Genomic DNA, 26,486 nt, shown 5'->3' with positions numbered 1-26,486 from the left:
TGCAATTTGCTCTGTCTGCTGCATTTGATGTAGTGAATCATTAAATATTGTTATATTTGCTTTCACAACTGGATAGTGGTGGAAACGTCTTAAATCGGTTTAAAGGCTTTCTGGGAGTCATAATATGTGATGACCTTAAGGTGGCCAAATAGGTTGAAAAGGTGGTGGGATGGCAAAAGCTAGAAACATGCTTGAGTGCCTAGAGAAAGGTATAGCCAGCAGGAAAAAGGAAGTGCTGATGCTATGTGGGTCTGGTCGCACTATTAGTAGTAGCAAAGTGAAGGACATGAACACTCTTCCGGAGTCGGTTATAGGGGAAAACGCCCTCCAGGGATTCAAGACAAAGTTGGACAAGTTCTTGCATTTAGAGCACTGGCAGTTCTTAGATGGCTGAGACATCTGGGCTTCCCTTCCTTTCAATGGAAGTAAAGCTCAGATGCTGCTCTGTGACTAAAGTTAGGGGAAGAATTGCTAGGTTGTGGCTGGTAGCCTTTCTTGCATAACACGCATTAGGGCTTATTTTCAGTGTCCAACAATCATCTCGCCTCTCTCTCGCTCTGAAGGCAGAGGAAAGCGTTCCGCGCGCTTTTGGAGGCCTCAGAGCGGCTCGTGGAGACGGCACAGCGTCCTAGTTAAAAGCCGGAAGGGGCGCGCTTGACCTGTTTTCTCCCCTTATACTGTCATTGGCCCGAAGCTGCAGAGCAGGAGCGAGGCTTGCACCGCAGGGAGAGCCAGTATGAGGCTTGAACGTGGCTGCGTCACGAGAGCCGGAAGCTGCAGAGCAGGAGCGAGGCTTGAACGTGGCTGGGGGAAGTTGTTCCGGGTGACTCTGCTTCTAAGCGCTTGAAGTGGCGGCAGGTGAGGTGGTTTGTGAGGGGTCGTGGCGTGCGGTTGTGCTGCTCTTTCCCTCACGTTTCAACCGAGAAAAATGACAATATAAACAGATACAATGAATGAGGTCAAGTGAAAATCTTTAGAACAGATAATAAAGATATGACGCTAATGTTCTTCAGCTAAACAAGATGGAGTTCTACTAGTCCTGGCGCAGAATGAAGTAGATGTTCTCTACAGTTGAACATAACCCCTCTGGTACTAAATATATAACTGACCTGGATGTAAATTTAAAAGACATCATCAACATCAGGCAGCATTATGGGGTAAAGATCTGGGGAATTTAGGAGACACCTATTCTACAATCTTTCCCACAATAACTGATCTCTAGAGCTCTTAGTCACTAGTTTTTAATTTTGTTACTTCTACTCAATTTGTAGCTTTTTTAATCATTGTAAACCGCATAGAACTTCACGATCCTGTGGTATATAAGTTGTTATTATTAATTCCAGAGCTTCCACAGCAGGCATCATGGTTCTTGGTGTTGTCAGTAAATTAAATCAACATTTCATCCATTGTACTGTGGCTTTTTTTCACCGCAATCAGTGAAACGTCAGTTCTCTCTCTACCTTCCTCCCCGCTCATGCCTATCACCTAATTCAGCTAATGGGTTAGCTGTGAGACAAGGAGACCACCTCAAACTATCTAGCCATCCTTCCAATGAATGGGATTCCATTATATATTAAGAACATAAGAATTGCCACTGCTGGGTCAGACCAGTGATCCATCGTGCCCAGCAGTCCGCTCACGCGGCGGCCCCCAGGTCAAAGACCAGTGCTCTGTTTCAGTACATTCATCATACTTGTTTATGTGGTGTGCTCCATGCTTAATGCATATGCTTCCATGATGAATATATCCATTAATGTATGTATATGCTATTCTCAGCCCACTTGTGTGTCTGTGCATGATCTTAAGGGCAGCATGCTGAGGGAAAGGGGACTTAAATGCTGCCTTTCTGTTGCTTTGGAATTTCAAAGCTGATATTCAAAGCAGTGGGCTCTGGGAATTAAGTAATTTGCCCAGGGTCACAAGGAGCAGCACCAGGATTTGATCTCGCAACCTCTGGATGAAGAGGCAGTATCTCAAACAATTAGGCATAGCCCTTCTTTGTGTGTGTGTGTACTTATGGCAAGGGTAATATGCTTAGTATGCATGTGTTTACTTGTGTCATTCTTGATGTTTAGGATTCAGATTTAACCAAAGCAGTAATTTCTTTCTTTTTGGTTTCTCCAGGTACTGTAGAGACTTTTGGCTCCAGGAGGAGGATGCACCACCCCTCAGCCAGATCGAATACTTTGGCACTCAGTGCTGAACAGGTTCAGAGGCCCAGCAGAATCAGTGTGAGACCACCTCTGTACAGGGCAAGAGGAGCCAGAACTTGTAAAAAGACAATTTGTGTAGCTAGCAGACTTCAGAAGCAACCGTTATCCACAGAGCAAGAGGAGGAGGAAAAGATGCAGGCCAGCTGCTCTGGGAGCAACTTGGCGGGCACGTCCAATGAGGATGAGCCAGACCAGGGTCAGACCTATCACACTGGTATTACAAGAAAGCCAGAGCAGAAGCTAAGAAAAGGTACTATATCTATCCAGAGCTTGCTTGCTTGCTACTGAAGCTCAATCCTAATAACCAGCATTCTTCTGTTGCATGCTTCATGTTGGCTCTAACTCCTTTCCCTGGAAGGAGGTCGGGCTTAGTGTTGTCCGAGTCAGAGAAAATTTTTTCAATTTGATTTGCTTTTCCCACCCAATCATGCGTTGTTTATTTTGCGGCCTCTTCACCTTCCCCCCCTTTGCCCTTTCCAAACCCATGCTAACGCTTTGATGTAAACAAAATAAACAAAAAAGACTTTTCCTTTCCATGTTAGACAGTGAGCATGAGCTAGGACCTAACACCCGCTCTGGCAGGATATACATTTCAAATCTGGCATAATCTGATCACAAACTAGAAAATAAAATTATTTTTTCTTCCTAATGCTGCTATATCCAACATTTCACTGTCCCCTCTCTCTCTCAGCATCTCTCCCTTCTTCCTCTCCATTATTATGCCCAACATTTCTTCCTCTCCTTTCCTTTCTTCCATCCCCATGTCCAACAATTCGTCCTCTCTCCCCCCCCCCATGTGCTGCAGTTTTCCTCTCATTCCCCTGTGCAGTCATTTTTCAGCTTGACAAATCTCCCCCCCCAATTATGAGATCTGATATAACTGGGCCTCCAAAAGCACCAGTGGCGATGGCTGGTTGGCAGAGGCAGCGCTGTGAACAGGCAGCTTGTGGCCTCCAGTTATTTCCTCTGCCGTGTCATCAGTGATGCAGCAGATGGAATGACCTGGTGAGACAGGCCGCAAGCTTTCTGTTCAGAGCACTGTGTCTGTCGGCTGGCCACCGCCACTGCTGCTTTGGGAGGCCCAGAGGTATGTCGGGTCTCGGGGGGGGGGGGGTGTTGATTACTGAATCAGCAAGTCCTACTTTTTGTCGAACAAATTGGGCAGCACTAATCAAGCTCTTCTTTGTGATAAGTGTATAGCTTACACCTGATATGGGACTTGGCTTTCCCTCCACGGGGAAAGGGTTGCCATCATCCCCTTCTGTATCATCCTCCTCTTCCTTCTTTGATGAGGGAATCCTTGTATTGATGAGAGGTTCTGCTTCCACACGACAGACAGGTATTGATCTCTCCACTTTTGTAATTTGGTTGTTGGTATGGTACCTTTCAATAAAACAACCAAGGCAGTTTACATGTTAGATATAAATACTTTTTCTGTTCCTACTGGGCTCACATTGGTTGATTGGTTTGTTATGTGTACCTGGAGTAAAGGTGGTTGAATGTCTTGCCCAGAGTCACAAGGAGTGGCAGGAAAAGTCAAACCCAGTTTCCTCAGGACTCAGCCCACTGTGTCCATTGATGATGAGCTCCCCTCCCCCTCCTGGGCTTCCTTTCTCCTCCGCTCTGGTGAATGCAATGTTTAACCCTGTTGATAGGGTGGAGGGGGAACCCTCAGGATGACAGATATTTTGGCCTAGTTTCAGAAAGGAATTGCTGGTAAAAGTGGACTGAAGTAGGGGAATAAAATAAAGCATATTCTACATTTAGCCCCCCCCCCTTACACTAAAACATGTTATGTGGAAGTCATTTCTGAGGAGGATACATTTTTGTTTGACTTTCTGACGTTAGTAGCTCTTAAGTCACTGGAAGAATAAATCTTTTATCTGGGTCATAATGTAGAAAATAGAGAAATTGTTTTCCAGGATTCTTTCATTAGCAATAGTTGCCTTAGTAGTAAATGGGAAAAAGTACATGCTTTTCATTCCCTGGTAATAATGATCAATGATTTTTACTTCATAACCTTTATTTCTAATTTTGTTAATTTATGTGTGTGTGTGTGTGTATATATGTATATGTATATATATATTATATATATATATGGCTTATCTGGCGGGGCTCTGCCCGACTGCCGATGCTGTGGTGCTCCGGACGCAGGTCTTGGCCACATGTTTTGGTCTTGTCCATCCATTCAGACCTTTTGGGACACTGTTTTTCTTTTTGTTGATGACATCTGGAACATTACAGTTCGGAGATCAGCCTTGGTGTTATTTGGAGCCTCCTTACACTTTCATCTCCGTCGGCCCGGGGCCTCCGTATTCCTGCGTTGGACGGCAGTGATCGCTATCAAATGCATTTTGCTTAAATGGATGGAAGCCGAAGCACCTGACTGTTCCCTTTGGCATAGTTGCATGATTACATTGCTGTCTTGGGAATGGAAAGGTGTCCAAGATATTTCTTCCTTGCCCGGACGAGCCTTTCAACGAATTTGGGAACCTTTTTGGACCACATTGTCTCCGGTGGCCCGAAGCCGCCTTTTGAACTGCTAGCCCCTTGGTTTTTGTCTTTTTTCCTTAGTTTATTGTGGGGTTTTTTTTTTTTTTTTTTGCTTGGCGTCAGTGAGAGTGGGTGGGGGGAGGAATGAGTTGTGGGTTGGGTTGTGGGATGGGTTTGTTGGCTTATGGTGTGAAACTTCGAGCTGCCTTGTTGATCCTTGATCTTGTTTTGGATTGTTGTTTTTCTTGGTGCTCAATAAAATATATTTGAATATATTATATATATACTAGTCTTATAGCCCGTTACATTAACGGGTGCTAGAATATATATGTGTGTGTGTCTCTCTTTATTTCTTTCTCTCTCTCTCTCCTTAGCCGCTTTCTTTCTTTCTGTCTTTCTTTTTCCTTGGCTGTCCATCACCACCCCTTGCCTGCTCCCCCTGTCCATTGTCCCTTCCTTTTACCTCCCCTTTGTCCACCACCACCCCTTCACAGCTCTCCTTATGCAGCAGCAGCCCTTCTCCCTTTGTTTTACCTCCCCCCTGTCCAGCAGCACCTTCCTTCTCCCCCTGTCCAACATTAGGGCTCCGTTCCTTTTTCTTCACCCCCCCCTGTCCATCGGCACCTCTTTCCTTCTCCCCCTGTCCAGCAGTAGGCGTCCCTTCCTTTTTCTCCCCCCTCCTCCTTCTTATCCCTATGATACACTTACCTTGCTCTGCCCCTGATCAGAGGTTCCCGACGGCCGCCCAGTTGCACCCATTGGAAAAGTTCCCTCTGCAGCATCCCTCACCCCTCCTGACGCGACTCCCGCTGTCTTTCTTTATGTCTGTCTCTGTCCATGGCCCCATTTGTCTGTTTGTCTTTCTGTATATCTCCCTGCCCCTGTGTCTTTCTTCTTTTCTTTCTGTCTCCCTTCCTCTCTCTGTCTGTCTGTCCGAAGCAGCATTCCCTCCCCCTCCATTTCCCTCCCCCCACACCAGTTCCCTGTGCACCTGCCCCTGTGTCTTTGTTCTTGGCTTTCTGTCTCCCTTCCTCCCTCTGTTTGTCTGTCCAAAGCAGCATTCCCTCCCCCTTCCATTTCCCTCCCCCCACACCAGTTCCCTGTGCAGCAGCATTAACGTTTCCTCTACCCCCTTTCCCTTCCCACAGTCGCGACTACAAACGCAGGCCCGAGTCCTTTGCTGCCCCCTCCCCTTCCCGCGGGCCCGACTACACATGGCGATTCAAGCAGCGTGTGTAGCAGTGTTCACACGCTGCTTTGGGTCCTTCTACTGGCCTGATTTACTCTGGCATGTCCGGAGCAAATCAGGGCAGTAGAAGGGCCCGAAGCAGCATGTGAAGACTCATGCACACGCTGCTTAAATCGCCAGTCGGGCCCGCGGGAAGGGGGAGGGGGCGGCAAATAACTCGGGTCCAGGCAGCGGAAAGTTGCTGGGCTCCTCGGTGGGGGCGCTGAGTGGCCGCGATCCCTCTCCTCCCAGACCCCACCCCCCCGGTCCTGTCTAGGTCCCACTAAACCGGCTGGCAGTAACCAAGCCAGACATCACGGGGGCTTTCCCTCTTGCTAAATCGCTATAGGCTCTGCCGGTCTCGATCCCGCCCCTCAAAATCAGGAAGTAACTTCAGAGATGGGCAGGATCGAGACCGGCAGAGCCTTTAGCAATTTGGCAAAAGGGAAGAACTCATGGCATCTGGCTTTGTTATTGCCAGCTGGTTTAACAGGGACAGGACCGAAGGCAGGAGTGCTCACAATCCGGATGTGCCACAGGACTCGGCGTTCACTCCATCTGTGACGGTTCGTCTTCTGCCAGTGATGTACTAAGTGCACATGCGCAGTCGTGCGGCCACACCACTACAGAAAAGGGATCAGGGAACACGGGTCGCTAGTGCGCATGCGCGGGCTAGCATTTTATTATTTAAGATATATATACTAGTGTTTAAGCCCGTTACACTAACGGGTGCTAGAGTAGATGTCTGTATGTCTGGTTTTTTTTAAAATTTGTCTCTCTCCCTGGACGCTGTCTGTCTTTCATTCTTTGTGTCTGTGTCTCTCCCTGGTCCCCTGTCTGTGCATCTTTCTTTCTGTCTGTCTCCCTGGCCCCCCTGCTTGCCAAAGCAGCCCCCTTTCCCTCTCCCCCTGTTGTGCAATGCCTGCCTGCTTCGTGGCCCCCCTTCTGTTCCTCCCCCCGATTGCTGTCTACCCCCAGCACACCCCTCCCCCCCAAAGCAGCCCCCTTTCCCTCTCCCCCTGGCCCCCGGTTGTGCCATGCCTGCCTGCTCCATGGCCCCCTTCTGTTCCCCCCCATGATTGCTGTCTGCCCCCAGCACAACTCTCCCCCCAAAGCAGCCCCTTTCCCCCTGTTGTGCAATGCCTGCCTGCTCCGTGGCCCCCTTCTATTCCTCCCCCCATGATTGCTGTCTGCCCCCAGCACAACCATCCCCCCAAAGCAGCCCCCTTTCCCTCTCCCCTTGTTGTGCAATGCCTGCCTGCTTCATGGCCCCCCTTCTGTTCCTCCCCTCCGACCTTCTGTTCCTCCCATCCGATTGCTGTCTGCCCCCAGCACACCCCTCCCCACAAAGCAGCCCCCTTTCCCTCTGGCCCCCTGTTGTGCCATGCCTGCCTGCTCCGTGGCCCTCTTCTGTTTCCCCCACCCCCCATGATTGCTGTCTGCACTAAGCACAACCCTCCCACCAAAACAGCCTCCTTTCCTGTCTGCTCCATAGCCCTTCTTTTTTTGCTTCCCCTCCCGTTCTTCCCCTCCCTCCATCCATCCATGGTTCCTGCTGCCGCTCCTGTTCCTGTTCAAAGCGGCCTGCTTAGGTTCACGGCCGGCTGTAGCAAACCTCGCAGGCCGCTCTCCATATGGTAGCATGTTCCCTCTGACGCGATCGCATCAGAGGGAACGTGCTCCATGTGGAGAGCGGCCTGCGAGGTTTGCTACAGCCAGCCACGAACCTCAGCAGGCCGCTTCAAACAGGAGCGGCAGTGGTTGGTGCGGGAGGGGGGAGTCGTCAACGTGTTCCCTACCGGACACTGCCGCTGCCAGCGCTGCTCCGCACCGCCTTCATCCTACCGTCTGGTGCACCAAGCCGGCGCATGCACTTAAGCCGCCGAATACGGCCACGGACGGACATATCACATGTCAGGTACCCACAGTCTCCTAAGTGCGCATGCGCGCTTAGAGAATTATTTTTATAGATATACTCGTATATGCATCCAGTGCAATAGGTGTGTCATTCTGGACAAGCGGATTTTCTCCTCATAGTAGTGAGCCATATGCAGAAGGATTTTTTTTTTTTTTTTAATCTTTATTGATTTTTAATCTAAAACAGTGTCATACAAATTAAAGAACAGTAGGTATTACATACATTACACTAATATCTGTACAGGTAACATAAATATCATTCAAAATATATAGTATAAATAAAGAATAAAGTTACCCAAATATCACCATCAATATTTATTCCCCTCCCTCCAACCCCCCTCCTTCCATGGATGTGTAAAAGTAAATGAACAAAAGGAAAGATAAAGAGAAGGATTTTTTTTCTGTGTTCCTCCTACTTCACCAGGAGCTCTACTGCCACCTACAGTTTTTCCCTGCTGCATGCCAGCCAGAAGGAGTGTTTCTGTTCTGCTCTTACTTTTTCTTTATTTGGTGTTTTAAGTGCTTGGAGCTTACCAAGTTCAATGTTGGCTCTGTCTACTTAGAGAAGAAGTGAATTGTAGCTGACAGGCCAGTCCGTGGTGGTTCCTGTTAGCAAGCCTGCACACATATTTTGGAGCTCAGGACCATCCTTGCTTAACATCCCTCACCTACTGCTTTGAGTGCAGGCTGTTAGGCTTCTGTAGGAGGCTTGTTGGTGTCTTCCAGAGTGCTGGCTAGAAAATGACAAGGTGGCTGTTACCCGCGACTAGCTACGGGTAACCCGCCAAAATGGTGGGGGGGAAAATGTGCTCACTACGGGTACGGGGACAAGGCCATCCACCGCCCTGTGGAGTGGTGAATAGCCTTGTCTCCGCAGTTAAGGGAGGGAACATTCACGATCATCGATTGCACGCAGCCCCCTCCCTCCTTCCTACCGGCCGCATCTATCTCCCTCCCTCCCCTTTATCTTTATGGCGAGTTAGACTGTAATTTGTTCAAGCCACCGGAGCTTGCCTGAAGTCGCATGCGTCTGTGGGTGGAAGCTTCTCTGACGCAACCGGAAGTTGCGTCAGAGGAGAAGCTTCCACCCGCAGATGCACGCGACTTCAGGCAGACTCCGATGGCTTGAACAAATTATATTGTAACGTGCCACAAAGGTAAAAGGGAGGGAGATGGTCAGACCGCACGAGGGGTACTGAAGAGCTGTGGAAAGGAACAGACGCTGAAGGGGTGGCAAGAGGGAAGGGTGGTGGAAAGGAATGGAACAGATGCTGAAGGGGATGGAGAGGAACAGACGCTGAAGAGAAATGGGGAAGAGGGAGTGGGAAGAAGATGCTAAAGGGAAATGAGGAAGAGAGAGTGGGGAGAAGACGCTGAAGGAAAATGGGGAAGAAAGAGATGCCGGACTATGGGGGAGCAGAGGGAGAGATGGAAGGGAGAGGCACAGTAACAGAGCAAATGGAAGATGCAGAGAGAAGGCAGACAGTGAATGGAATGAATTGAATGAGGAGAAGATGAGGAAAGCAGAAACCAGACAACAAAGGTAGAAAAAAAAATTTATATTTATTTATTTATTTTTGCTTTAGGATAAAGTAGTACATTAGTTGTGTTGATAAAAATTTATAAACAAAGCAGTGCCAGCTGAACAAAGTTCAACGTTGAGAAATGTAAAGTATTACATGTGGGAAGCAGAAATTTGAGGTACAACTATACGATGGGAGGGATGTTATTGAATGAGAGTACCCAAGAAAGAGACTTAGGGATAATGGTGGACATGACAATGAAGCCGACGGCACAGTGCGCAGCGGCCACTAAGAGAGCGAATAGGATGCTAGGTATAATCAAGAAGGGTATTACAACCAGAACGAAAGAAGTTATCCTGCCGTTGTATCGGGCGATGGTGCGTCCGCATCTGGAGTACTGCGTCCAATATTGATCGCCGTACCTTAAGAAGAATATGGCGTTACTCGAGAGGGTTCAGAGGAGGGTGACACGTCTTATAAAGGGTATGGAAAATCTTTCATACGCTGAGAGATTGGAGAAACTGGGTCTCTATTCCCTGGAGAAGAGGAGACTTAGAGGGAATATGATAGAGACTTACAAGATCATGAAGGGCATAGATAGAATAGAGAGGGACAGATTCTTTCGAACAATAAAAAACAAGAGAGCATTCAGAAAAGTTGAAGGGGGACAGATTCAAAACGAATGCTAGGAAGTTCTTCTTTACCCAACGTGTGGTGACACCTGGAATGCGCTTCCAGAGGACGTAATAGGGCAGAGTACGGTACTGGGGTTTAAGAAAGGATTGGACAATTTCCTGCTGGAAAAGGGGATAGAGGGGTACAGATAGAGGATTACTGCGCAGGTCCTGGACCTGTTGGGCCGCCGCGTGAGCGGACTGCTGGGCATGATGGACCTCAGGTCTGACCCAGCGGAGGCATTGCTTATGTTCTTAGGTTCTTATCTCTTTCTCTAGTTCAGCAGCCACAACTTTGATTTATAAGGAAGGAACTTGCATCTTTTGAAAAGTATATTCCATCTCGTAAGCAATCAAGATTCCAACAGCTCATTGCTTTGACTTTTCAATTGCGGAAATATATGGTTTGCATGACTTATACTTTTGAACTTACATCACGAGCAGCGGCCATGAGGCGCTTGCCTGGTTTCATGTTTCTGAACTTGATGTAAATCACCAGGACTGCTTGGCCAATGCTCCTTGTCCAGGAGATGAGCTTTTTGGTCCATCAATGGATACGACTACTCAGACGATATCCGCTCATGAGACCAGATGCGACACTTTGGTTAAACCAAAGAAGAAGCCTCAATCGCCCTGTACTTTCAAGCCAGCTTCTTCGTACCAGCGCCGGTTTTCGTCTAAGCCTGCTCCTTCTCAGCCTAGGAAGCAGAAGTGTAGGAATGGACCACAGTAAATACATACGGGATGGAGGCACTGCCAATGGCTAGCTCCGAGTCCCTTTTATTATGCTTCTATGCACATGACATCATAGTAACTCCCTCGTTTACACATATAATGATTGGTGGATACAAAAGTACATGTTTTTATATTGGTGGAAACACAGGTACATGCTTTTACATTTGATCACCTGTCCTTTGCCTCGTGATCACCCTCCAACTTAGCACTTAGGCAAGGGCCTGATTAACACATGGACATAACCTGAATCATTACACATATGCAATGCAATGCCTGTCAGCTGATGTCCTTTCCAAATAAGTACAGCTTAGATAAGATAAGGGTTAATGTGAGACAGATAAGGGGGAAGAGAGGGAATGATTCAGTATTCTGTCACAAGGTGCTAACATTTTCCCTTGCTTTAGAATGGCTAGTGGCAAGAGGGAATGAGGAATAATTCATTCCCTTCTTCTGTAGTTTCCGAGACTGGAACAGGTGGCGTGTTCGCGGCTGCGCATGCCGGTCATACGTGTCTGCTCGGCACTCAAACCAAACCTGTAGAAGTTGAGACAGCAGCATAACCCCTTCCCCAGGTTATATTCAAATATATTTTATTGAACATAATAAAAGTAGCAAACAAAGATACTAAGTGAACTATAAACATGCTCCACATTTTAATGCATAAAATCCAATCCCCACACCCCAACTCCCTTGTAAACTTCCCCGCCCCCCCCCCCCTTTCCCTTTCCCTTTCCCATGGGTCCTTCTTTGAAGTACAATAGCAGCTAAATACAGAGTGCAAAGGAAAGCGTACACTCTAGCAATAAGAAACTAAAACATAAACAGTGGTCAACAGTTAAGTAATCTGCTGCGAGCCAAAGGAGTCATAGTAGTCCAAAATGGCTCCCAAATTCTTTGAAAGGTACGGCCTCGGCAAGAGGAGAAGTCAGTCACATCTTGCCGTTCCCACATCAGAAGGGTAATCATCCGACAACGCCAAATGGAATAATCTGGAGCATCAGCCTCAAGCCATTTCAGCAGAATACATTTCAGGGCAATGAGGACAGTCCATTTGAGGAATGCAGCCGCCCCACGTACACGAGGGTAATAATGAAGAACAGCTCCAAACAAGATCAAAGGCGAGCGTTGAATAGTAATGGTCCATATGCGTTCTACAAAAACAAACACAGCATTCCAAAAAGTCTGAACCATAGGACAGTTCCAAAACATAGGCTCAGGCCCGCTTCAGGAGCCTGGCAGCGGAGACAGGTAGCAGTCTCCCGAAAACCAGAGAGATAGGCCCTCTTTGGAGAAATATATAAACGGAAGATCAACTTATAGTGTTGCTCCCAAAAGGTAGTATATTTTCTAAAGTTAGGCAACCTACGGACAGCCTGTAGAAGCACATCATCAGGTAATGCAATGGCAAGGTCACGGGCCCAAGCATCCCGTAATTTAGAGTGATCAAACATGGAGGACTCATCCTTCAAATGGCAATGATGGAATTTAAGGGGAACAGGAAGCTGAGAACCCATGGTGAATGCCTTGGACAGCATCTCTTGGCAAGAGGCCTGTAATGAACTAGAGGGCAAAGAAGAAATGTAATGGCGAACTTGCAAATAAGTAAAGTAATCATTGGGGGGAAGACCAAATACGTCCCGCAATCGTGCAAAGGACAAAATTTTTCCATCATCATCAACCAATTGAAACACATAATGAATGCCCCTTGTCTCCCACGAGCAAAACTTGGCCCATCTATCCCCGGTGGAAACGAACCGTTAAAACGGATCGGCAAAAAGGGAGTGACAGAAGCAGAGAGAGCATGAAATTTGCAGACCCAGCGCCAAACCTTCCGCAAGGGACGGTGGAGCACCTTTGAAGAGAGAGGCTCAGGCAAGGAAGAAGGAAGAGAGTGAAGATAGCCACTAAAGTGGCGAGAGCGAAAACAGGAAAGTTCCAAGGAAGTGTTAGTGAATGCTGAAGTACCCCTGAAAAAATCATTAATATGGCGCATTCCACATCCAACAGTCAAATAGCGAAGATTCAACAATCCCAGGCCACCCTTGTACCAGAGAGTCATCGCCCACTTGTAAGGCAGTCGCAGCCGCTTCCCAGACCAAAGAAATCCCTGAACCAATCGTTCCAAGCGGCACTCATCACGGGAAGTCAAATAAAGTGGAAGGACCTGAAAAACATATAGCCAACAGGGGACAATGAGCATGTTAAACAGATGAACCCAACCTAGAAGCAAAAAGGGAAGAGTTCCCCAAAGCCTTAATTTATTCTGGAGGGCCTGAAACAACGGTTCCACATTTAAATGATATAGACTCGGTAAGTCCTGAGGGATAATGACCCCCAAGTATTTCAAAGTAGAATCCGCCCAGCGGAGAGGAAAGACATCCCTCCAGGAAGCACGGAGTTCAGGAGGGAAGGGCAGGGCTAAAGACTTATCCAAGTTAAGCGACAAACCGGAATAAAATCCATATTCAGAAATAAGGTCCAAGGCTTTCGGCAAAGAGTCTTCAGGCCGAGTTAGAATTAAGAACATGTCATCAGCAAACGCCAATGTCTTCAACTCCATCCCAGCAACAGGAAGGCCCTGCACCGCCGCAAACCCCCGAAGAGTGCAAAGCAACAATTCTAAAGAAAGCAAAAATAGCAACAGGGAAAGGGGACAACCCTGTCGGGTGCCTCTGAGGATGGAAAAAGAATCCGTGCAGGTCCAATTGACCAGGAGAGAAGCCCTAGGGTTAGAGTAAAGGGAACGTATGGCATCCAAATAAAAGCTCCCCAACCCAACATGCTCCAGAGTTCGTAACAAGAAAGACCAATGGACACTGTCAAAGGCCTTGGATGCATCTAAACTGACAAACAAAGCCATAATATGATGGGAGTGACAGTGAGCGAGGGCGTAGAGCACCTTACGAACGTTATGAACCGATTGACGTCCCCGTATGAACCCGATCTGATCCTCATAGAAACATAGAAATAGACGGCGGATAAGGGCCACGGCCCATCTAGTCTCCCACCCCAATGACCCTCCCCTACCTTTCTCTGTGAATAGATCCCACGTGTTTATCCCATTTGGCCTTAAAATCAGGCACGCTGCTGGCCTCAATAACCTGAAGTGGAAGACTATTCCAGCGATCAATCACCCTTTCAGTGAAAAAGAATTTCCTGGTGTCCCCGTGCAGTTTCCCGCCTCTGATTTTCCACAGATGCCCCCTTGTTGCCGCGGGATCCTTGAAAAAGAAGATATCTTCTTCCACCTCGATGCGGCCCGTGAGATACTTGAATGTCTCGATCATGTCACCCCTCTCTCTGTGTCCCTCGAGTGAGTACAGCTGCAACTTATCCAGCCGTTCCTCGTACGGGAGATCCTTGAGTCCCGAGACCATCCGGGTGGCCATTCTCTGGACCGACTCCAGTCTCAGCACATCCTTATAGTAATGCGGCCTCCAGAATTGCACACAGTATTCCAGGTGGGGCCTCACCATGGATCTATACAATGGCATAATGACTTCAGGCTTACGGCTGACGAAACTCCTGCGTATGCAACCTATGATTTGCCTTGCCTTGGATGAAGCTTGCTCCACTTGATTGGCAGTCCTCATGTTCTCACTAAATAAGCGTAGGGAGATTGTAACCAGACAGACTTCGTGCCTGCCCTGGTTCCAGATAGGGTTCCTATTAAGACTCCCAGTAAAACCCGGAAGAGAGTAGGTAAAAGCTGTCCTAGTGAGGATCTGGATGATTCTCAGGTTGACCACCAGAGGGAGCCTGAGTTTCCCAATAGTTCCCTAGACCAGCAATATCCAGGGCACCACAGGAGGAGCTCTAGAGCTGCCTTGAGGACTGCTGAATCAGCCAGGCTAGGGCGTAGCCCAATCAGTATAAAACCAGCAGCTGTGTACAAGCAAGGAAGCAGGTTAGGGAGAAGGTTGGGACCTTTCCTCCCTGAGAGTCTCCTTGGGCCAGGCAAGAGCGAACCAGTTACACCCATGGAGGTGCAAGAGGCTGGAGATATCCTGGAAGAATCTGTAGCTGAGCTGGAACTTCCAATGGAGACTAACAACCTGCCAGAAGAAATGAGCTTGGCTGAGGAAGCCATGGAAGTTGGTTTGTCCACCAGCTGTGTCTGCTAACCATTGAAGAAACAGTGAGTGCATTTTGTTCAGCTTTCTTTGTTTGAGAGACTGTTTGAATGAAGCTGAACCTTGGAGGACTTTCTTTTTTACTGTTTTGCATTTTGGTTGAAGCTGATAGTGCCTGAACTGAGGGAGAGGTTTGCTATAATCTGGGAGGGAAATTTGAAGCTATTATATGCTGAAAAATAAAGCAAACCTGAGGCACTCTCCTTTTCCTGGCAGTGCAATTTCATGGCTGCCAGAGGCTTCCTTTTGAAGCACTAACAATAGGGTATCCTGTGCCTTAAACCCTGTTGTGTTTTGTGGTTTGTAATGAACTAAATGCCCTGCTTAGGAGCAGGCTAAATTGAATGCTAAGGGAAGCACAAAACCCAGTGAGGTGAAAATAAAAAAAAAATAAAAAGTTTTTTTTTTGTAGTTTATGTTTGGACTGTTCATGATTCTGCTGTTTGAATTTGAACTGAAGACCTTCTACTCACCTGTTGCTGGTAGTACTACTAATAATCCTGACTTTACTACCTAAAAGAAAATAAATCCTGAGTTTTGATTTACTTCTTTTTTTCTGAGGAATTGTGATTTATTTTTGGTTTTACTCTTGGTGTCAGTCCCTGCCTGCAGGGTGACTCCAGGCCGGGTCACACGCAGGTGTTGTTGTGTGTGTAACCACTGTGAGGTGCTGTGGAGGCTCGTTCAGGCCACAGACCCGGTTACAAGATGTGGAGCAAGGCGGTCTGCCAACATACGAGAAAATAGCTTGAGGTCCATGTTAATCAATGAGATGGGACGATAGGAACCCGGGGAGTCAGCCTCCTTACCCGGCTTCAACAGCAAAGAGATAAGGGCATCATTAGCATAACGTGGAAAGGAGCCCTGAGCAATAGCTGCATTGAAATAGGCCAACAGGGGGCCACGAAGATGGGAAGATAGAACACGGTAAAAGTCTCCCGAGAATCCATCCTGGCCCAGGGCCCGATCAAAATGAAGAGATTTGATAGCAGATTCCAACTCAGCAGCCCGAAAGGGACTATTAAGGGAGGACACAACATAGAAGCATAGAAAGATGACGGCAGATAAGGGCTATAGCCCATCAAGTCTGCCCACTCTATTGACCCACCCCTTTAAGTCTTCTGACCCCCTTAATTATACTGCCACTCTACTGACCCACTCCTTCAAGTCTATACCCTAGTGACCCTATTCCTTGACTTGACCCTCGTAGGGATCCCACATAGGTATCCCATTTATTCTTAAAGTCTGGGATGCTGCTGGCCTCGATCACCTGCATTGGAAGCTTGCTCCAATGCTCAATCACTCTTTCTGTGAAGAAGTACTTCCTGGTGTCTCCACGAAACTTCCCTCCCCTGAGTTTGAGCGGATGCCCTCTTGTGGTCGAGGGTCCTTTGAGGAGAAAGATATCATCTTCCACCTCGACACGTCCTGTGATGTACTTAAATGTCTCAATCATGTCTCCCCTCTCCCTACGTTCTTCGAGAGTGTAGAGCTGCAATTTGTTCAGTCTTTCTTCGTACGAGAGATCCCTGAGCCACGAGACCATCCTGGTGGCCATCCGCTAAACTGATTCAATTCTGAGCACGTCTTTACAGTAATGTGGCCTCCAGAATTGCACACAGTATTCCAGATGAGGTCTCACCATGGCTCTGTACAATGGCAGTGTTCTCCCCAGGGCCTTACAGCCGGGCGCTGCGCCCGGCTGATTTAGATGACCGCCCAGCTAATCCTGCTGCTGCCGCCGATGCTCCTTCCCGGGCTGACTCGCCGCTGAAAATTTTGTTTGACGCCTGCCTTTTTTTTTTTTTTTTTTTGCCAGCATGCTTTTACTTGCTTCGGGCCTTCCTCGTTGCAGGATCCTGCCTATTTTCTGTTTCCGCGAAGGCAGGACCCGGCAGCGAGGAAGGCCCGAAGCAAGTAAAAGCAGCAAGTTGTAAGCTTCCCTCCGGGGCTCTATCGTGTGCGTGCTGGCTTCCCTTCTCTTCCCTCCAAAACCGGGAGTAGCATATAGAAGTAGCTGAAAAGATGGTTCATCGCTGTCACTCTCCAAAGTGCGCAGTCTGGACAGACAAGCACATGTGACAAAGGACACTGCTGAGGCAGCTGTGACTCCTAAAGCCACTGCCTCAAAAAATCTCCTGCGAACTATACAATAATAATAATAACTATATTTTTCTATACCGCCCTAGTCAAAAGACTTCTAGACGGTTCACATTGAAAGAAGGCTGGACAATCATAGTAACATAGTAACATAGTAGATGACGGCAGATAAAGACCCGAATGGTCCATCCAGTCTGCCCAACCTGATTCAATTTAAATTTTTTTTTTTTCTTCTTAGCTATTTCTGGGCGAGAATCCAAAGCTTTTCCCGGTACTGTGCTTGGGTTCCAACTGCCGAAATCTGTGTTAAGACTTACTCCAGCCCATCTACACTCTCCCAGCCATTGAAGCCCTCCCCTGCCCATCCTACTCCAAACGGCCATGCACAGACACAGACCGTACAAGTCTGCCCAGTAACTGGCCTAGTTCAATCTTTAATATTATTTTCTGATTCTAAATCTTCTGTGTTCATCCCACGCTTCTTTGAACTCAGTCACAGTTTTACTCTCCACCACCTCTCTCGGGAGCGCATTCCAGGCATCCACCACCCTCTCCGTAAAGTAGAATTTCCTAACATTGCCCCTGAATCTACCACCCCTCAACCTCAAATTATGTCCTCTGGTTTTACCATTTTCCTTTCTCTGGAAAAGATTTTGTTCTACGTTAATACCCTTTAAGTATTTGAACGTCTGAATCATATCTCCCCTGTCTCTCCTTTCCTCTAGGGTATACATATTCAGGGCTTCCAGTCTCTCCTCATACGTCTTCTGGCGCAAGCCTCCTATCATTTTCGTCGCCCTCCTCTGGACCGCCTCAAGTCTTCTTACGTCTTTCGCCAGATACGGTCTCCAAAACTGAACACAATACTCCAAGTGGGGCCTCACCAATGACCTGTACAGGGGCATCAACACCTTCTTCCTTCTACTGACTACGCCTCTCTTTATACAGCCCAGAATCCTTCTGGCAGCAGCCACTGCCTTGTCACACTGCGAATTACAGAGTGCTTGAAGAGATAAATTACATAATAGATTGGCAATACATGGGGAGAGAATACATAATAGATTGAAGATACAAGGGGAGAGATGAGAGCTACATAGGGAGAGAATACATGAGAAATTGGGGTTACCTGAGAAACACATCAGGGATCGCAGTGGGGCAGTAATAAAGTGGGAGAAGGTCAATTGCTTAAGCCAAGAATTTGTCAAATAGAGTGGTTTTAATTGATTTTCAGAATGCGTTGTAGGTCTGTCTGGCTTTATTTATGTAGTTTCCCAGCCAGGATTGCTGTCTGTTTGCTTGGAACATGAAGGTTCTGTCTAGGAAGGATTTGTATTTGCAGCCTGTGATCTTTGGGTATGCAAAGATGTTTTTGTTTCTGGTTGTTCGTGTGGGGTCATGTAGAGTGAAGTGTGTTTGCAGGTAGGAAGGTGCTAGGCCCCAGACTTATCTACTCGGCCATCCTGCATATTGTTGAGCACCACACTGGCTTTGCTTGGAAGGGAGGTGTGGTTAGAAACCTGTGCAACCAAGGAATCTACTTTAGGCTGGCTAAAAAGTTGCAGACACTCCTGTGCTATAGGATATAGCTGTGACATTACTCTCGCTACTTTGAGACCCCTTTCTGGAGAATCCCAATGTTCCAAAATCAAACAATTACCGTCAAACCTCAGTTTGCGAGAAACGCGGTTTGCGAGTGTTTTGCAAGACGAGCAAAACATTCCCTCAAATCATGCCTCACAAACCACAGTAGAAGGAGCTGGCTGTGTGTCTAAATTCAGCTCATGCAGAGACTCCTAAATGAGACCCGGCAAGGCAGCAGAGGTGCAACCGTGGACAGTAAGTGTGAAGAAGTCCCTTGGGAGGCTAGGCCTTGACAAAGCAAGTCTAAAGTGCAGTGAGAGTGCGCAGGAGGAGCATGGCTCTCCAGAAAGGCTATCTACAATAGATTATTAAATTCTGCGGAGAAAGCTGAACTAGGAAACAAGGAGTTGATGATTCTACTTTGCATTTTTTGGGCTGCAGGACGTCCACGTCCTTTCGCACGGAACAATCACTATTTCCAGGCACCGAAAACAGAAAATGCTACTCCAGAGGGCTAGCTGCCCTTTTTGTCAGTCGAGAACGCAGAGGACAGGTTAAGCTGGATGCTCCCATCTCTCTGGTCCGTGCAGCACTGCATGTGATGCAAGGATGCTCCTGAGGAGCAGAATTTGCACAACCCTGGCTTGAATCTGGGGTAAATGTGTCCAAGGACTCCAGCCCAACCAGTTTTGAGGCAAAACTTTAAGTTTTGGAAGTGCAGGGAATGTTTGAAAAAAAAAAAAAAAAAAAGATTGCTAAAAATCTAAGATGGCCGCTGTCAAGATTTTCATGCCTAAAATTGCTAAAAGATCTTACTAACTGAAGTCAAAAAACAGCAAATTTAGGATTTATCAGGGGGTGAGAAATAGGGGAACATGCAGGAACCTTAAAAAAAAAAAACAACTTATTTTCAGAACCCCCCCCCTCGATTCATCTCATAGGTTCTAATAGTCTTACTCACTATAGCCTGTTCTGACAATGTGCTGCAGCCTGCCTCAGCTCTTTACAGTAGCTGGAAAGGAGAAGAATCACTGCCTCATGCTGAAATTGCTTCTTCCAAGCTGATCTTTGAGTAGCCAGCCAAACATGGCATCTGACTGCTCCCCCATCCCCACAGACCAACGGATGTGTTACATAGTAACATAGTAGATAACGGCAGATAAAGCACAGTTACTTAAGAACATAAGAATAGCCTTACTAGGTCAAACCAATGGTCAATTAAGCCCAGTAGCCCGTTCTCATGGTGGCCAATCTAGGTCACTAGTACCTGGCCAAAACCCAAGGAGTAGCAATATTCCATGCTACCAATACAGGGCAAGCAGAAGCTTAACAGTCTATGGACTTTCCCTCCAGGAACTTGTCCAAACCTTTCTTAAAACCAGCTACACTATCTGCTCTTACCACATCCTCTGGCAATGCATTCCAGAGCTTAACTATTCTCTGAGTGAAAAAATATTTAGAACATAAGAACATAAGAAATGCCTCTGCTGGGTCAGACCCGAGGTCCATCGTGCCCAGCAGTCCGCTCACGCGGCGGCCCAACAGGTCCAGGACCTGTGCAGTAATCTTCTATCTATAAACCTCTATCCCCATTTCCAGTAGGAATTTGTCCAATCCTTTCTTGAACCCCAGTACCGTACTCTGCCTTATAACGTCCTCTGGAAGCGCATTCCAGGTGTCCACCACACGTTGGGTAAAGAAGAACTTCCTAGCATTTGTTTTGAATCTGTCCCCTTTCAACTTTTCCGAATGCCCTCTTGTTCTCTTATTTTTCGAAAGTTCAAAGAATCTGTCCCTCTCTACTCTCTCTATGCCCTTCATGATCTTGTAAGTCTCTATCATATCCCCTCTAAGTCTCCTCTTCTCCAGGGAAAAGAGACCCAGCTTCTCCAATCTCTCAGAATATGACAGGTTTTCCATACCTATTATCAGACGTGTTGCTCTCCTTTGAACCCTCTCGACTAACGCCATATCCTTCTTAAGATACGGCGACCAATATTGGACGCAGTACTCCAAATGCGGGCGCACCATCGCCCGATACAACGGCAGGATAACTTCTTTCGTTCTGGCTGTAATACCCTTTTTGATTATACCAAGCATTCTATTCGCTCTCTTAGCGGCCGCTGCACACTGTGCCGACGGCTTCATTGTCATGTCCACCATTACCCCCAAGTCCCTTTCCTGGGTACTCTTATTCAATAACATCCCTCCCATTGTATAGTTGTACCTCGAGTTTCTGCTCCCCACATGTAATACTTTACATTTTTCAATGTTGAACTTCATCTGCCATTTCGCCGCCCATTCTTCTAATTTGTTCAAGTCCCTTTGCAACTTTTCGCAGTCCTCTGTAGTCCGAGCTCCATTAAATAGTTTGGTGTCGTCCGCAAATTTTATTATCTCGCACTTCGTTCCTGTTTCTAGATCATTTATGAAGATATTAAATAGCAGCGGCCCGAGCACCGAGCCTCCTATTGGTTTTAAAAGTATTTCCGTGTAACTTCGAGTGTCCCCTAGTCTTTGTAATTTTTGACAGAGTGAAAAATCGATCCACTTGTATCTATTCTACTCCACTCAGGATTTTGTAGACTTCAATTATATCTTCCCTCAGCCATCTTTTTTCCAAGCTGAAGAGCCCTAACTGTTTTAGTCTTTCCTCATACGAGAGGAGTTCCATCCCCTTTACCATCTTGTTCGCTCTTCTTTGAACCTTTTCTAGCGCCACTATATCTTTCTTGAGATAAGGAGACCAGAACTGAACGCAATACTCCAAATGAGGTAACACCATGGAGCGATACAGGGGCATTATGACATTCTTAGTCTTGTTAACCATCCCTTTTTAAATAATTCTTAGCATCCTGTTTGCTTTTTTGGCAGCCGCCGCACATTGGGCAGAAGGTTTCATCGTATTGTCTACAATGATACCTAGATCCTTTTTTGGGGCGCTAACCCTCTAGCATCCGGTAACTATGATTCAAGTTATTCTTCCCAATGTGCTTCACTTTGCATTTGTCCACATTAAATTTCATCTGCAACTTGGACGCACAGTCTTCCAATTTCTGCTCATAGAGGGCGCTGGATCAGACAATGGCTGGCGATTCCACCTCTAAAGCTGTCTGTTCTGTAAGAAATGAGCAAAACCATTTAAGAACTGTCCCAGTTAATCCTAATGATTCTAATTGGGATAATAACAAAGAATGACTGACAAGGTCAAAGGCTGCTGTGAAATCAAGAGAAATCAGTAGCACTGCCTACCTTGCCTTGATCAATCACAGTATAACAATCATTTAATAGAGAGGCTAATATTGTCTCTGGAATGAAATTTCCTGAAGCCTGACTGAAAAGGATGAAGTTTCTGTATGTTGAGAAAGTTGGCGAAAAACTAAGCGCTTCAAAACTTTGGAAATAAAAGGAAGATTTGAAATTGGTTTAAAGTTTGAAGCTTGTGACAAATCAAGTGAATGATTCTTAAATGGGGTATACTACGGCAGTTTTCCAATCTACAAGAATGACCCCTTCTAAACTCTTTACAATCTTATTTAAAAGTAAAGGTGACAAACCATGATTGTTTTTGAGAATCTATGATGATGGAATTGGATCCAAAGTACAGGTTGTTTTATTCAAGTAGTATTATCTGGTGAAGATATTGGAGGAGGTAAAACAGGAAAAGACTGACACAGAGATTCTATTTTTCAGATGAAAAAATTAGCTACATCTTGGGCTGATAAAGTAGTATTCTGCACGTTCAAAAGTAAAAGTTCTAGTCTTTTAAAAAAAACTTTCTTCAGATGGGGGATTACGTCCAGGAATTGTTGTTTGCAGTGGGCAAAACTGAAAAGAGCTATTGTAAGAGCAACAAACCATTTTATAAGGAAAGTAAGTAAAAGAAAGAGGAAAAGAAGGCCAATTTGGTTCTCAAAAATAGAAGCTGAAAAGGTTTCCAAGTTTATTTAAAGTTTGATGTACCACTTAAAAAATGATCTAAGTAGTGCACAAAGAGAAAAATATAAGAAAGGTAAGGAAAGAGAGGTTAGCTTTCCTAAACTAGAAAAGATCACAGAAAGAAGACAGGGAAAAATTAAGAGAGGCTGGTTGAGTAGTAGGAAGGCAAAAATAACAAATGGAAGAAAAACCAGCCAACATGGTAAAGGAAGTGCAAAATAGGCATTGAAAGACTCAAAAGTGAAGGAGAGAAATATGTCTAAGCTGACAAAGAAAAGGCTGAATTGCTTAACAAATATTTCTGTTCTGTGTTGACAACTGAAGTACTGGAAGCAGGACCACAGAAGACAAAAGCAAATAGGGAAGGAGATGTGGTAGACCCTGATCAATTTTCAGAGGATTGTGTTCGTGAGGAGCTAGCTAAACAGAAGGTGGACAAAGCAATGGGGTCAGGTAGTGTAATCTGAGGGTACCGAAGGAACTTAGTGAAGTTCTGGCGGCTCCACTGGCTGACCTTTTCAGTGCTTCTCTAGACTCATGAGTGGTACTGGAGGAGGACAGATGTAGTCCCTCTCCACAAAAGTGGAAGTAAGGAAGAAGTAGGGCACTACAGGCCTGTAAAACTGACTTCTGTAGTAAGAAAATTAATGGAAATGCTTTTAAAATAGAGAATAGTGACGTTTCTGGAATCCAGTGGATTACAGGACCCAAGATGACATGGATTCACTAGAGGCAGGTTTAGTCAGAAATGCAAGATGTAGTGTATTTAGATATTAGCAAAGACTTTGACAATGTTCTACACAAACATCTAATAAAATAAACTAAATGCCCTCAGTATGGGCCCGTAGTGACTGACTGGGTCAGGAACTGGTTAAGACGACAGAGGGTAGTGGTCCATGGAGATCTCTAAGGAAAGCAATGTTACCAGTGGTGTGCCTCAAGGTTCAAATCTTGGGCTTGTTCTTTTGAACATTTTTTGTAAGCAAAATTTCCAAAGGGCTGTCAGGTAAGATTTGCCTTTTTGCGGATGATACCAAAATCTGCAGTAGAGTAGGCAATAGGTAGTGTAGATCAGTGTTTCTCAACTCAGTCCTGGAGTACCCCCTTGCCAGTCAGGTTTTCAGGATATCCACATTGAGTTTGCATAAATTTGATTTGCATACACTGCCTCCATTAAATGTCTTTCATGCATATTCATTGTGGATATCTTGAAAACCTGACTGGCAAGGGGGTATACCAGAACTGAGTTAAGAAACGCTGGTGTATATAACATGAGGAAGGACCTAGTGAAGCTTGAGGAATGGTCTGAAATTTGATTGCTAAGATTTAATGCTAAGAAGTGCAAGGTCATGCATTTGGACTGCAAAAACCTGAAGGAGTTGTACAGTTTAGGCGGGGTTGAAGAAGTTTTGTGCACAAAAGTGGAGTGGAGCTTGAGCGCAATAGTTTGTGATGATCTGAAGGTGGCCAAACAGGTTGAAAAGGTGACGGTGAAAGCTAGAAGGATACTTGGATGCATAGGGAACGGAATGGCCAGTAGAAAAAAGGAAGTATTGATGCCCCTATGTAAGACAGGTGAGACCTCATTTAGAATATTATGTACAGTTCTGGAGACAGCACCTTCAAAAAGATATACTAGTAGTCCCTGTTTTACGAACATCCGACTTACGTCGGACTCATACTTACAAACAGATTCCTGTTCTACCTTCGGTATTCTAATGCCACCTCCCTCCCTCCCATGTCCCAATGCGCCCTTCTCTCACTCTCCCTCCCTCCATTCTGTTCCCCAAGTACGTGCCTTCCTCTGGCCAGCTCCCTCCTTCCAGCCACAGTCGTTTCTCTTCACAAAGCCATGGGCAGCGGCTCCTACATACGTCCTGCAGCTGAGCCAGAAGCCTTCCCTCTAATGTTGGAGGAGCTATAGCTCTTTCCTAAGTTCATCACTTTTTACTTGCTCACATTAAACGTCAACTACCATTTTAACTCCGTCTTCCAGTTTCACAAGGTCCTCTTGCAATTTTTCAAAATCCTATTGTGATTGAACAACTTTGTGTCATCAGCAAATGTAATTATCTCACTAGTTATTCCCATCTCTAGATAGTTGATAAATATATTAAAAAGCAGCAGTCCCAGCACAGACCCCTGAGGAACCCCATTATTTACCCTTCTCCAGTGAGAATATTGACCATTTAAACCTAATCTCTCATTTCTGTCTTTCAACCAGTTCTTAATCCATAATAGGACATTAGTTCTTATCCCATGCTTTTTAATTTTCTCTGAAGTCTTTTGTGAGGTACTTTGTGACACGGCTTTTGAAAATCCAAATATACAATATCGACTGGCTCATCTTTATCCATATGTTCATTCACCCCTTCAAAGAAATGCAGTAGATTGGTGAGGCAACATTTCCCTTGACTAAATCCATGTTGGTTTACCCTCTTTAATCCATGCTTATGTTTTATGTTCTGTCATTTTGGGGTCCTTATATTAAGGTGCACTAACCAATTTAGCGCTCACTAATCTTTAGCACGTATAATAGTCTCTACTATTTTGCCCATCACAATCGTCAGACTCGCCAGTCTATAATTTCCCGATTCACCTCTAGAATCCTTTTTAAAAATCAGTGTCACATTGGCCACCCTCCGGTCTTCTGGTACTATGCTGGATTTTAAAGAAAAATTACAAATTATAATAATAGCTTTGCAAATTCATTTTTCAATTCTATCAGCACTCTGGGTTGTATACCATCTGATCCAGGCGATTTGCTACTGTTCAGTTTGTCATATTGCTGCTACTACTACTAATCACTTATATAGCACTGAAAGGAAGGTGGGTTTTGCCAATGATTAAAATCAGGAGCATGGTGAGCTACCATATACAGATACCAGATGGTGCTTTTGCTCCAGATCTGAGGCATAAAATAGAAGATTAAATAGGAGGGTATAATGTTAAAAGTAGACTAGGTCTATAATTTTGTGATTTGGGTGGCATTGTTTGGACACAGTGGACAGAGTGTTTTTAGTAATTCTAAATTATTATACCACTGTTAGTGAATTTAGTTGAGTTTGTATATAACATAAGAATAGCCTTACTGGGTCAGACCAATGGTCCATTTAGCCCAGTATCCCGTCTTCACGGAGGCCAATCCAAATCACAAGTATCTGGTAAAAACCCAAATACAGTCAAACCTCGGTTTGCGAGTGTTTTGCAAGACGAGCAAAACACTCAAGCAAATCGTGCCTCACAAACTAAGTGTTAACTCAATTTGCAAGCCCCCCACCCGCCCGCGAACTGGCATCGCCTCCACCCAAACCCTTACCCCAATCTGGCACCGGCACACAGCACCAACCCACAGGACGTGCCGGTGCCTGAAGATCCTGCCTCTTGCTGCTGGGCCTTGAGCATCTGTGCATGCTCAAGGCCATATGGCTCCCGCTTTCCCCGAAAATCTCGGAGAGAGCAGGAGCCAGAAGACCTTAAGCATGCGCAGATGCTCAAGGCCCAGCCCAGCAGCAAGAAGCAGGATCTTCAGTTATCGGCACGTCCTGTGGGTTGGTGCTATGTGCCAGTGCCAGATTGGAGTAAGGGTTTGGTGGGCAATACCAGTTCTTGGGGGTTGGGGAGGTGTTCGCGGGTGGGGGGGGGCGAGGCTGGTTCTCGGGGGGGGGGGGGGGGTAGGGGCGCGCCAGTGACCTCATGGGGGGTCTTTTTGAGGTGGGGTGGAAGCGAGCTATGCCAGTGGGCTCGGGAGGGGGTGAACCAATCAAGCGAGTTTCCCTTACTTCCTATGGGGACTTTGGTTTATGAGCATGCTTCTGGAATGAATTATGCTTGCAAATCAAGGTACCACTATAGTAGCAGCATTCCATGCCACCAATCCAGGGCAAGCAGTGGCTTCCCTCATGTCTGCCTCAACATCAGACTATGGACTTTTCCTCCAGGGACTTTTT

At 46.2% G+C, this 26,486-nt stretch overlaps 1 protein-coding gene across 4 annotated transcripts in view; it reads left to right on the top strand.

Annotated features, from left to right (window-relative positions):
• Positions 1–710: 710 nt before the first annotated feature.
• The window catches only part of RRP36 (ribosomal RNA processing 36), a 109,189-nt gene continuing 83,413 nt past the window's right edge, over positions 711–26,486 (top strand). The window contains exons 1-2 of one of the 4 annotated variants that reach the window (XM_033939074.1): positions 711–858; positions 2,125–2,463. In XM_033939074.1, coding sequence (XP_033794965.1) covers positions 2,157–2,463 — 307 coding nt within the window. In that variant the 5' untranslated portion in view covers positions 711–858; positions 2,125–2,156. The other 3 variants (XM_033939076.1, XM_033939073.1, XM_033939075.1) reach the window with 3 other exon arrangements.

This window comes from Geotrypetes seraphini, chromosome 3 (genome assembly GCF_902459505.1).
Source record: "Geotrypetes seraphini chromosome 3, aGeoSer1.1, whole genome shotgun sequence".
Lineage (NCBI taxonomy): Eukaryota > Metazoa > Chordata > Amphibia > Gymnophiona > Dermophiidae > Geotrypetes > Geotrypetes seraphini.
This window is presented reverse-complemented; position numbering and strand designations above follow the sequence as displayed.